Source organism: Podarcis vaucheri, assembly GCF_965113315.1.
Source record: "Podarcis vaucheri genome assembly, chromosome: 5".
Taxonomy (NCBI): domain Eukaryota; kingdom Metazoa; phylum Chordata; class Lepidosauria; order Squamata; family Lacertidae; genus Podarcis; species Podarcis vaucheri.
The window spans coordinates 48,874,583-48,888,250 of NC_138763.1; the positions used below are offsets into that span (position 1 = coordinate 48,874,583).

Below are 13,668 nucleotides of genomic sequence, written 5' to 3' on the forward strand. Positions count from 1 at the left end.
ACAAGTTATTGTGTAGATTTCCATACCATCATCTGGTACTATTATTTGCACCAGGGACACCCTAAGATATCTAAGCATACAAATATCCAATTTGTCTCCCATTTGCACCTACAAAGAACTCCCTCTTGCCATCTCGTGTTCTGACTTGGCACAAAGTCCATCCTATATTGCCAAAACTGAATGCATCAGGGAAAAGGTTCAGTAATGCACATGCTCCCCCCTTAAATACAATAACAGCTTGATTCTCATTCCAGAGATGCTAGAAACCTCCATAATGGAGTTTTCACATAGTATGTACTACTGGGGAAGAGGCAACCCTGGAGGAAGATGCATTTATTTTTAATGGATCATGTCATTCTGTTGTCACAAAAAGCCACCCCCTGCCCCATTGTCCCCACAAACCTTCACTTACCAGGAGGCAATGAACCGAGTTTCCTCTCAGATCTGTGTCTGGGGCCTGTAGCAAGTGCCAGTCTCTTCCTTTATTGTAGGTGATGAAAGTTTTCACTTGGTTGTCAATCTTCTTGTTAGCCAAGAACATTCCCTTTATCCCTGCTACCTAGGAAAAATTGGCATGGCTGAAAAACAGATAAATTTGACACAGATTGTGCATGCATTGTTACCTGTCAAATCCAGCTTTGGGGTATGGTGTATAGCCTGAGTATACAGCAGACTCGGGTGGAAAATGCATCAAAGGCCGCCTTATAAACCACAGGCTAGAAAAGGAATAACATAAGACACCACTGTGGATTCAAAGTTCAGACACTGTAAGGGAGGGTTTGGGCAATGAAAAGTCATGAAACAAAGATGGGAACATAATGGTCTGGATATGATGGTAAGTTAACTTAATAAATCCCAAGTAATAAAAGTTCCCCCTTTCCTTCTGACTCTTGCACCCCCTTGTGCCTTGTGGAGGGCAACTTCCTTTCCGGATGGGGTACAAGGGGTTGCCAGCAAAGGTGGAAACAGTCCAAAGTTTTAATACTTTGAGTCCTAAGGTAAGTGATGTTAAGGAAGTTTATGAAAGTTCCCCATCCAGTAGCCTTGTACCTCATCTCACATCCTTCAGGAGGCTCCCTTAGCTTGTTTAGAGCACACATGTGGCTGTAGGAGGAAGGAGCTGGGCAATTTGTCTCCTATGAATTTCCTTAATTTAGCTAAGTCCCTGGAAATTTTTGGTTGTGCCATATAAGACACAGTAGTTGGTTGGTGTGTGTGTGATTAGCTCCCTCTTACAGTTGCTACTGGAGAAGAAGCCAAAGCAAATATGGAGGTTCCTGGAGGTTCCTGCCTTGCTGGATCAGACTACCACCATGTTGTTTTGTGAGATAGCTATTCAGATGCTTCTAGGAAGCCCAGAAAAGGGCACAGGTAGCCTTTCCTTCCCTAGCAATGGAAGAATATTGCCTCAGAACTATTCACCACCAAGCCTTTGATAGACTTATCTTCCATAGTCTGATCCTCCTTTAAAAGGCTACCCACAGCATCCAAGGGCTTGCTGTAGTTGCCTCCTGCATTGCAGATTCTGCACTGTGGAGGAGGTTGAGTTAGATGACCTGCAAGTTCCCTTCCAGCTCCATTATTCAACAATTCGGTGAAGCCATTGGCCAGAAACACATGTTGTTCCTGCTCTCTCTCTCTCTCTTTTTTTCCCTGCGGAAGCAGTCACGTCGTCAAGCAGCTCTCTTAGGTCTAAACTTCCAATTAATGAAATGGAAAGAAAAGCAAGTTCAAGGCCTTCGGAAGAGACACAAAGATGGTTTACAAATTTGAAAAGGGCAATTTGTTCAGCTCTAAATAAAACTGAATGGGATGCAGGAAGCAACATGAGAAACAGCTTTGCTTTGTCAAACAGGTCTGGCTTTCCCTATGTGCTGGAAATCAATAGCACAATATCTACAGCAGCATGACAGACAACCTGTCACTGTGCCAATTGCTAGGTTTGCAGGAGGATGAGAGGGGAGGGCTAAAACTTTGGTCTTTCAGCAGAGTGTTTCTGGTTCCTGCAACACGAACTGCTCCCTTGGCAGGGGAGTACAAGAACTGATACATAATGTCACCCAAGGGGCCTTTTTCTTCTCTGCTGTTATTATTTAATTGGCACCCAGCTGCAAAGTATTGTAGCAGCAGGAAAAGTTACTTGCATTTTAACTTCGGTTCTTAATGACGATCTGAAGAAGAAACACAAATAGAAGCTGAATGGGGGCAGTTCCTTTCTTAGCACATGAGGCAGGCAGCGTAGAGGCAGGAGGTGGGACACACACGCCCCCGATGTTATAATTTATACTTAGAGTATGCCTATGAACATGCAATCTGTGTGCATGTCCTGAACAATGGCAGGTATGGTAGCAGGAGTTTGGGGACATTTTTTTTAAGCAGAAGGAATGCAAGATGCGGTTGAAACTATCACATACACATTATGGTGGTGTGGAGCCTCGTTTATTGCAGCCCAAAGGAACTTGTAACACATGAGTGTCAGGAAATGCCAAAAGAGATGGGCACAGTTCAATGGCAGGGCATGTCCTGTGCATCCAGAAGGTTCTGGGTTCAGTTCCCAGCATCTCCAGGTAGAACTAAGTGAGACCATCTCCCTTGAAATCCCGGAGCGCCACTGCCAATCTGTGTAGACATTACTGAGTCAGATGGACCAATGGTCTGACTTGGTATAAGGGAGCTCCCTGTGTTCTTATGTACTTCTGAACTTTGCTGTAACTTGGTCTTTGCGGAATGACTTGTAAGGAGTGGTTACATTAACCAGACTTGCTTTCTTTAACCTCCCTCCAAGTTGCTTTCACCAGGATGAAAGGAAGCTAAAACGCAGTTATTGAGTCCCCCACAAGCCCCAGTGAAGTCAAGATTCGTTTTCAAACTGTATGCTGAAATCTTGGGGAAATTTCTAATGCGTGCATGTCTAGCAGGGTGTGAGTTTGAAAGGGAAAGTACTCCAAAGGAGGCAAAAAGTACTGTGCTCCAGCCCCTGCCCAAACTCTGTTTGTAACTTTCTTTCCTGTTATTTTGATACAATTGCGCTTTGCTCTCATGCTTCTCTCTGTGGGAGACGCTAGTCATGAAAGACTAAACAGCATTTTATATATCAGGTAGAAAAATGTTCTGAATTTCTGTGACTCCGTCTTTCATGCTAGTCATAAATCTTTTCTCGGAGTGAGAAGGCACAAGCCACCTTGGAAAGTGCTTTCCCGCAATGTTAGTGCACAGATGCAATGCAATCTTAGCTTGTTCACTTGGAAGAAGGTACAACTCCTTAGTAAAGGCCTTCCCACATGCACCATTTAGAGAGGTACAGTTGCTGTTTTTGACCTGATGTTTTAATGGATTTGCAGCTGGATTTGCAACTGATTGTCTGCATCTTTGGTCACATGTTGCTATTATTAGAGAGTAAGTGCAGAGCATTCCTTTGCACACTAATGATAGGTTGAACCCAAAAGCAGAAAAATTCTGTGGCTTTAGTCACACCCTGTATACACCCTCCATGTCCCTCAAGCCAGTAAATTGTTGGAGTTATAAGCACGTGCCTGGATTAGCCCTTTTGTAGTTTTTATTTATTTAATGCCAAGGATTCCAGAATTCTAGGGGACGCGGGTGGCGCTGTGGTCTAAACCACTGAGCCTAGGGCTTGCCGATCGGAAGGTTGGTGGTTCAAATCCGCGTGACAGGGTGAGCTCCCATTGCTTGGTCCCTGCTCCTGCCAACCTAGCAGTTCGAAAGCACATCAAAGTGCAAGTAGATAAATAGGTACCGCTCCGGCGGGAAGGTAAACGGCGTTTCTGTGTGCTGCTCTGGTTCGCCAGAAGTGGCTTAGTCATGCTGGCCACATGATCCGGAAAAACACTCTGCAGACAAACACCGGCTCCATCAGCCAATAAAGCGAAATGAGCACCCAACCCCAGAGTCATTCATAACTGGACTTAACTGTCAGGGGTCCTTTAACTTTACATTTTTTATTCCTGAATTCTAATCTTGTAGGAGTATAGGAGATTAGAAAAGGAACTATGGCAAACTATGGTAGTCATGATGAGGTTTTGCTGGCAGCTAGGAATTGCCATCACAGGCAGTGCTCTGTCTGTTATTATCTCTTCACTGAATTCAGCTCACATGCCTGACAGCTCACACAGGTCAGAGGGAAGTGGCACAAAACAGCCATCTCCCAAACCACACTCACCAACCCCTTCGCATAGAAACCAGGATGGTTCCTGCACAAACTTCTGTTCTGGATCTTTCACAGAAGTTTCATTACTTTGTGGGGTTTGGAGCATGTTATTCTGGTATACCAGCTGAAGAAGAAGAAGAGGAGGAGGAGGAGGAGGAGTTTGGATTTGATATCCCACTTTATCACTACCCAAAGGAGTCTCAAAGCAGCTAAGAGGCTGAGAGACTTCAAAGAAGTATGACTGGCCCAAGGTCACCCAGCAGCTGCATGTGGAGGAGTGGAGACGCAAACCCGGTTCACCAGATTACGAGTCTACCGCACTTAACCACTACACCACACTGGCTCTGAATAATGGCAACATTGTGTGGCAGCACTCCAAAAAATCCAAACCCAGGAAACTGCACCACCATAAATGGTAGAAAGGTCCTAAATGTATTTAAGGCTGACTTGGATGCTTTCTGTTTTCCATTGCATTTGTATTGTGTCTTTCAGATTGTAAACCTGTGGTCAGGAATTGTCTTTTAAAAAATAACAATCAAAAAAATCCATTTCCACAGTAATTGTATCATAATTAGAGGTTGGGGAAGGCTGGCTGAGGACAATATGCTTTTTGACGAATACCCATGAGCATTTTTAGAACTGTCACCACCTTTCCCCACCCATGCAGCCTCTGATTCCCCCCCCCTCTATTTTCTACATCTTTCTAATCCATCCATGGATCCCCCCTCCCCTCCCTGCTATCTCTTCTTTATCTTCATTTACCTCTAAGCACTCATCATTCATTGCAATCCTGTTGGGAGACTTGCACTGGATGGCTTTCAGCTCATCCCCAGTCAGAACAATCAGATTGAAGGGAACGCTTTGTGCCAGCCTTGGTGTCAGCCAATATTCTTTCTATCTAGGCAATCAGCAGATACGACATGACCAGTCTGATCACATCAATTTCAATCCAGACTGCTATGAACTGTCAGCCTAATAATACAGAAGCTTTTCATTCGATCCCTCCTCCTTCCCCCTCTTGGGATGTAGGACACTTTTACATAATGCAGTGAAACCACTCCTCAACCTGATGGTAATGGGAAGCAACAGCCTTTTCAACAGCCTGCCAAAGCTTGGGGTGGGGGAATTAATGGGGGGTTGGGGTTGGGGGGGAGAAAGAAAGAAATCATCCTCAGTGTGATCAGGAAATGACATGACTATTCCTTCCCAGTTTTGTCTGCTTTTAAACATTGCCCATTCAGGCTTCCTGGATGGTTGTGTCAAGGTGCTTACCTGTAAAAGATGTTCTAAGTCACGTGCAAAAGTCAAAGTCAATCCACCTAGGGAATTTCACATTGAGGTAGACAGCACAGGGATTCTGCTTTTCGGTCTGTACCACATTTTTCTATAGACCAGGGGTGGTCAGATGGAAACCTTGCACAATTTTGTCCAGTGCCTGGTGGTTTTACTCAAAGCTTGGCAAAATGTTTGCCCCCAGTCTCACTCCTAAGTCAAACGTGTTTCAAAATGGTAAGAGTTGGAGATAGTGTACCCTTTGACTTTGGAGTCTTGATGCAGTTCCTGAGTGCAAGTTCTCAGTAACTGAACATTCCTGACTATGAGGTGGAACTTACTCTGTTATACAGACTGGCTGTCCACATAAAGGATAGTTGATATGGAAGAATGCAGAAGTCCAAGGCTATTGTCTAGAAAGGAGAGTGGTCCTCAAAAGTGAGAGGCTCAGTTTGACTGGAATTTTGTACATGCCCTGGGACTATGAGGTTATTTTGGATTTGCTCAAAGCAATGCGTTTAGCACTACTGCAGGTAATCAGACGGAGATACAGCAGTTCAAGTTAAGTATACTTCTCTCAGGGGAAGTTCCTATCATTCCCACCAAATATTCTCTCCATAGTCACTGCTATGCAGGGGATTTTTCTTGCAATACCCAATATGCACAATTATGATTATGAAAGTGCAAGCCTAATCAGTCCCCATAATTTCTATCCTATATAATGCAAGCAGGCACCCTTATTTAGCTTTCATTAACTCAGGTCAGTAATGGATGCAGCCTCTTGCAAGCATCTTCCCATGGGTAATTGGTCCATATTGATGTTTCTTGGTAAATATTTTCACATTTCCTCATAAGGGGCGTGTCAGTCACCTGACTGCAAGTTCTGATTGTCCAGAGACCCCTTGTAACTTCCTGTCTTCTTTCTAGTGGGAAAATTACATTGTGAAATCTACTGGCAGATCGCTCTTTGGGCAATATCCAGCTAAACTATTTTTCTAGATACCACCCGATGTCATTTATTGATCTTGTTCTATCCAGCCCTGTCCTTAACGAAATCACCCTTTGTATTGGAGCTAATGCCTGTCTAATTTCTATAGCTGTGTACTTCTCAGTCCCTATTTTGTTCAATATTCTGCTCAAGGGACAGCTCCACTTTGTTAAGCTTTCTGCAATCCTCCACAAGGGTGTTCCATGCTGCTCTTTTCCAAAGCTGCTCCAACTCCAAAGATGCCTGCAGGAGTCAGAATTCTTCTTCAGCCCAGACAGAAACTTGTCACCTTTCCTTTTTAGAATCTATGCCAGAGAGATCCCTGAACCTAGCTGTGACCGTGCACCCTCAAGTCTTGGTGAAACTCAGGATACTGCTTCTCTTTAGCACCTCTTCACTGGGAAAGGTAGTTACGAGTGGAGATGAATGTGGCCCTTGTGCAATATGATTTACCCAACTCTTGTCAGAAAGAGAACACATTCTGCACCCACAGAAACGTCCAGCTACACTGGGCATCCCAGCCTTAGTGGGGGATTTTTGTGTGTGCATAAACTAGAGGTGACAATGCGCCCTATCGTCACATACCTCATAGAGGTCTATCATCACATTGCCCTCCAGGTCTCGGCTGCTCTTGACATTTTCCAAAGCCAGGGTGAAGTAGACCCCTCGGGTATCAGAGATGTAGAGATTATACGTATCGTTCTGGTTCCATTCCTGGACTGCAGCAAACACCTGATTCTCATCAGTGCTGATGACGTGCATGTCCTGGGGGAGAAAGCACAGAGAGAAGCATCATTGTCGGGCATCTCACTTGTCTCTGCTCCAAGGGCAAGGCAGAGTAAGCCTCGTGGATGAAGGCAGAGATTCATTATGAAGTCTAATCAGAAACCAAAGTCAATCTACTTGCATGTGCACATGCATATTTTACCCATTCTCTCTTATTCAGATATATGCACAGTAATAATGAATTGAGGACACATTAAGTGAACATTTACACTGGTGATGGTATTGTACAGTAGCAATGGAGGGTGAGTGTATTAAAAGAAACGTAGAATATTAATTCCTTTCTGTCCTTCAACAGTGTGAGAAAATTCTTCAATTAGGAACCACTGTTCATTATGGTAAAGGAAATGCCATAGGCTAGGGATTCTCAAACTTTCTATGTCCAGGGTCCTTTTGCGAGCTGGTTCACTCACAAAATGGTGGTGCAAGAGCAGAGTCAGCAACAACATGGAGGTGGCAACTGCCATAACCAGCAGTAGGTTACTAACATTATTTTCTCTTGATGGGACCTAATTGGTCTTTGGGAAATTGCTAAAATCTTTGCCACAGTGATTTCCCAGTGGAGACAAGTTATATACTTCAGCTTTCCTCAAGTTAATAGGATGCATTGTTTCTGGAGATAGTCTAACTCACCCTCCCCAATTTAGGCAGAATTTGCTGATTCAGAGGATCTAGAGGGTAGAAGTCGTCAAAAATTAGACACCCTATGCCTGCATGCCTCTCACAGTATTATTACTAATATTATTCTCCCCCCCCCACACACACACTTCTCATTTTCCTTTCATATATAATTTCAAACCTAGCCCTATCTCTAAACAACCAATTTCCTCCATCCCTCCTCTTGGTGCCTTTTACATTCATTTCTTCCTAAAATGGCTTCCCTCTTTTACAACCTTCTTCTCTGTTCTGAGATTATTAATACAACTTTAAAAATATTGACTTTGTATCTCCCATATACACCCCCCATTGTATTTCCTGCAGTGTCCCCACCAGTTGTTCTGCCTCAGTGGAGGGAAGAGAAGCTTCATGCCTCAGCAGGAGACTGAGCAGGAATAAAGGATGAGCAGGGTGTAGGTATACACAAATGTGACATGGAGGAGCCAGAAGACTCTACAGCAGCCCCAAAGGCTTCTGATTTTCCTCTCCCTCAGTCTATGCAACCCTTTTGCTTCCCTCCTTGCCATTCTCTCTCTTTCCTCACACTCAGCCAGCCACATTGCTCATATCCGCTCTTTCCTTTCCTTTCCCCTCACCCAACTTTGCATGCTATAGCTTCACTTGCTAACTAACTGCTGCTCCTAGTCATGCCTATGTAGTGTGCATGTGTGGGGAGCTGCTGCCTCTAGAGTCAGTTAAACCTAAAGGCTACTGCACTACTAGGGGTCAGGCTGCAACACTGAGGCCTGGCTGGAGGTTCCTGGGCCACAGTTTGAGCAATGCTACATAGGCAGTCAAGTAATCATGTGCTTATCCCTGTAATACCATACTCAAACCTAGATATGTAGGGAAAGGGGATCTGTGCCTCATTCCAGGTGAATTAAAACAGTAGGGATGATGATGATTCCAACAATGAGGTTGCATTCTAGCATCCACTTGCAGACTGGACACAATGGTGCTTCCTTATGAGTAAGCATGTACAGGACTGGGTTGCACATGACCAAGTAATTGTGAAATCTGTAAATCCAGCAGTGTCAAACAGCATATTAAATGTACTTGAGAATTCTTTAAATGTCTGACTTTCTAAGCTCCTTTTTTTAAAAAAAAGTGTTTGCTGTTAAAATAAAATGTGCAGATCAGATTAACTGTTGTGCTGCTTCAGTCCCCTATTGGTTATGCGGATACTTACAAAGCAATGTCTTTAATTTCTTGTACTATTGTACCTCATAAAGATTTTTGCAGGAAAGCCCCCCAAACTAATGCTACGGTAGCATTTTGCTGTTCCAAGACATACAAGTCTGTCCTCGGTGTCTAATTAATACGTATCTGCATTTTTAACACAGATGACCTTAACCTATTTTTCTAGCAGCTCAAACGTTAACAAATAAATGATGACTAAAAATCCAGAAATAAAAATCTTTCCATGGAACAATTAAAGGAAAAAGAGAAAATAAGACTTGCATCATTGAACTAGTTGCCACAAAGCTCTTTATCTACATTTACTGGCATCCAAACTTCTATTGGATACTGCAATTGGTTAAACCCAGTCAGCCCTCCCAACTATAGGATCAACGGTGCAGAGCTTTGTGGCCAGGGGGCACAGCTATTAAGCAGGTGCCTCTTGTTAGAAATCTCCTTCTAGACTTTTGCCTCCATTACTCAGATTTGATTGGCAGCCTGCCATTCAAATTCCAGCTTGGACTGATCAGATGCCATTGCCTGGTTTAGGAATAGCCAACCTGACATTTTTAAAATAGTCATCTGCTAACACAGGGTTTGGAGACTGGAATGACAAATGCATGAGGAGAGAGCCTCATAGGCATGCCAGTTCAGTATTCATAACTTGCAGATAACCAGGCGGCTTCTTCCACTCTGTATTCAGACAGGAGATATTTTGTATTCTTGGTTGCTTTGAGTAAACATTGTGGTTCCCCACCCCGCCATTCCTCCCTCCCTTCTTTATTCAGTCTATATATTGCCAGACTGAGGAATTGTCAGCAAACTTGTCGTGTGCAACAAATACCACTCAGATGCACCACATAATGCGTCCCTTCTTCTTTGTGTCAGACACAGTAATTCGCCTGTTATTTCTACTGGGTAAATCATACCATGAAACAATCTTCCTGCTGACAAAGAGAAGCTAAATACAGGGGGATGGAGAGGGAAGTTGTACCACCACCATCCTTTTCCATGGGAAATAAAGACACCTCTTGCCTTTGGAAAGAACAGGAGGGAATGCTGTCTTCCAATTAGTGAATGCCCCCTGACACTGGCCGTGACACCTTTCCCATACATCTGCCTACAAAAGCATCAAAACACCAGCCTTCAGAATCCCCCAGTCTGTATCACTGCAGGATAGTCAGCATTAAGATGCAGCCCATCTGTCTGGCCTTTATACCTTATGTCTTTACAGGGAAAGAACGACATTATGCACATGACTTTGTTTGGGTGAATGTGAAGGGCTAAAGGTCAATGCTTTCAGAATTGCCAAGATGCTGCAAGTGCCCTTTTCTCAGCTGACCAGGGGATCTTGGCCTTTTGGCAGATTTAATGGCATAAATGCAATATCTGATTTGTTATCTTGATTGAAGATGCTGTCAGCTAATTTATATTGTGCATTGCTGGGTTTCCCTCCCCGCTCTATAGGGTGCTAGGTCCTGTTGACCTGCTAGCTCAATGATTAAAAATGAATGAGGAGCACAGAGTCTTGCCACCATCACAGAACCCGGGACCATAAAAATGATCTGGAGGGATAGCAAAGTTCAGAAAGATGAGAGGGGGCATAGGCTCGAGACTCAAAATGCAGAACTACCCAACAAGGATAAACATGCTTGAATGACAGTAGAGAAAGGCAGGTATTAGGAGTGAAATTGTATATTGTGGTAGATTCATTTAGAATGTACTCAGTCTCAATTCATCACATTGCTACCTAGGTAGAGCAATTATATCTGTAAACAATGCACAGAATCATGCATCACTTCTATCCTTTAAAAAAACAACCTATTAACGAAATCCAATTTTTCTTATCAGTTGTAGATGAACGGCTACATTTTCTGTTTTAAACTGCAGTTTTGAGGTGTTCATGAATTCACAGTATGAAAGGTAATGATGGACAAATTACTTGTCTACAATTATCCCCCCCCCCTAAAATTTGTAGCTTTGGGGGAATGTTGACCACACTGTTGATCACTCAGTACAATCTGATTGCATTCCACAGCCCTCTGAAACATGCAGGAGTTTCACAGCAGCTGGACAGATGTGGAAGACTTCTCTGAGATTAGAAAAGCTGGGCATCACTTTTCCTAAGAAATAGCTTGTGAGGGTGCAAACATTTCACACACTGCACTAATAAGTGTGCTTAATCAATGTGCATAAGATATATATCTCTCTATGTAGAAGAAGAAGAGAATAATTGATTCCATAGGTTAATCTATCTTCCTTTCACCAGGCTGGAGTGCTGAATGTTATATAAGCACAGGAAAAAGAGGCAGGCTCATTGCCTTATAACCAGCCATAAAGAACAGCAACAGCAACAATCTACTAAGTGCCTTAAAGAACCCCAAAGCACTTCACAATGGCTGTGTTAAAAAGAGCAAAAAGACTAATCTAAGAAGTACAGTACTATAAGAAATGGGAAGAGAAACAAAAGCAGAGGAAAGGAGAAACAGAGGAGAAACAGAGAGCAAAGGCTTATCTTATCTAGAGGATGAGTCTCACAACCTTTTTAAGGGTCTGTCCAATACTCCTAGAATCTGTTTCCTGTCTGGGGCAGTGGACTAAGTGGAGACTTAGCACTCAGGACACAAGAAAGTAGCAGGGTAAAACTGGCCACACTGAAGATCAGACGTTGCTGGCCTGGTGGTGCAGAGCCACAACAATAGCCTCCAGAGAGCAGTGTTGCTGCTGCTCATTGGATGGAGGAGGGAAGAGGTGGCAGCGAGGTCTGGACTGTGCAAAGGCACTGGTGAGAGTGCCAGATTGGGCTTCACTGTGTGTCTGCACAGCAAGTCCTCATCACAGACTCATCACTCCTGGTAAATGGCAGGATGCTGCAGCTCTGCCCCATCAGGAAAACTGCTGCTGGTTAACACAGATCGTAAGAGAGGCACCTATTCATTATGGTAAGAATATTCAGATGCTATCCTCCCAGCCCCAGACTTTTTCTAATGAAAAAGTCAACAACACATATCCATAAAATTGGGCCAGCCCAGGCCCTGGCAAAGGAGCGTTCCATGCCTAAGGCATTGTAATCATTGGCAAACACTTTTGTGCCGATTAACGTCCATCAAAGTTTATGGGAAGAGTTTCATCCCAGACATTAAAATTAGAGCTTGGAGTTGACCTAAATACCTTATATCTTCCATCAATCTATTTTCCATCCACTCATTTTGTATCTCTAAAATTCAATATAAATATGCATACTTGGCGACAGAAGCATAATTATAAAGCAGCTTTAACAAAATGCTGCAGGTAGAGAATGTTTTGCAAATAACATAGTTGACTGCTGTAATGATGGACCACTAAAGTTGGTCCACATACAGACCTGCTGGATTAATTTTGTTCTATCTTTTAACGTTTGGTTGAATTATGCCTGGGCCATTTGTATTATTTGCCACAACAATGGTCTGATAGTATATTAATTTGTCTGATCTATGTCCCTAGAGAAATTCCAGATACATGCTTTGTCTGATAGGCACAGTGTTTGTGGAGGCGATAGAAACACTCACAAAGCAGTATGCTGGAAACCAAATATACCAGTCATTATGCTGATCACAACTGATTCAAAATCACTAGCACAAAAAGAGTAACAATAGTGCAAAGCCATCTACAGTTGCGCCAAACTGATAAACTGTTCCTCTTCTATGAAATTTGCAGGTCTCTTCTATGTTTAATATGAATCATTCTCACTATCGCTGCATCAGAGGCACATGATTTTACCATTTATTTTCACCCAAAGCAGCAGAAACATCAAGGTGGGGAATCTAGTGATCGAGCCACTTTGTCTGGGTACCAAAATTCCACAAGCTACTGTGGTCTCTAAGAAAAGCTTTACACGCCATTGATTTTATTTGGGCAGAGTAATTGAGCTGAAAGAGATTAAAGTCTCTCTAGTCATAAAGGACCTTGCTTGTTTCATTTCCTTTTGACTGTGCTGCGCTTTGTTCATTTTTAATAAAGGCAGCCACCTGCTTTGATAACAGCATCCTCAACATGCCTTTACCACTGTAGCTCTGTGCATACAGATTTAGATGTTCACCCTTTGAAGATATTGTGAGATTGTAATGAAGCACCTTGTTGCCTTAAATATCACCCTGTCGGTGGATTCAACAACATCTGTGCTGGGGGACAGGAAGGCCTCTTGGGGCTTGTTAAGCCAACTGACATCCGAAATCAGTGGAAGCTGCTTGGGAACTATTTAATATGAGCAATTTCTACAAGGAATGGGAGAAGCTAATATATATGCTCTGTCCAATAACAGGATCTATCCTAAAAATATGAATCCAGCTAGAAAACCAAGGGGAATCCTTAAGAAGGAACAGACTCACAACATATACAGGAAAGGTGTTCATTGCTACTTCCAACTTTTCTGCCTGTTCTCCACAAATATAACTGGCTGTATAGCTAGCTGGGATGGGCGAATCTGCCAATTTTGGTTTCTCTCAGTCTCCACCCCAACTCCAGCACTTTTCTTAAGTTCAGTTCATTTCCACACCAATTTACATTATTATTATTATTATTATTATTATTATTATTATTATTATAGTCCTCATGGTAATTCATCAGCATTTTTACATATTGT

The 13,668-nt window shown here is 43.0% G+C and overlaps 1 protein-coding gene and 1 long non-coding RNA gene across 8 annotated transcripts in view; one reads left to right on the forward strand and one right to left on the reverse strand.

The window, feature by feature from the left end:
• SORCS1 (sortilin related VPS10 domain containing receptor 1) overlaps positions 1-13,668 on the reverse strand; it is a 384,134-nt gene that overhangs the window by 74,456 nt on the left and 296,010 nt on the right. For all 7 annotated transcript variants that reach the window (XM_082225237.1, XM_082225235.1, XM_082225232.1 and 4 more), the window contains exons 9-10: positions 7,014-7,193; positions 413-559 (exon numbers count right to left, since the gene is read on the reverse strand). In XM_082225237.1, coding sequence (XP_082081363.1) covers positions 413-559; positions 7,014-7,193 — 327 coding nt within the window. The remainder of the gene's footprint in view (positions 1-412; positions 560-7,013; positions 7,194-13,668) is intronic.
• The window catches only part of LOC309533723, a 77,876-nt gene that overhangs the window by 1,677 nt on the left and 62,531 nt on the right, over positions 1-13,668 (forward strand). The window lies entirely within an intron of this gene.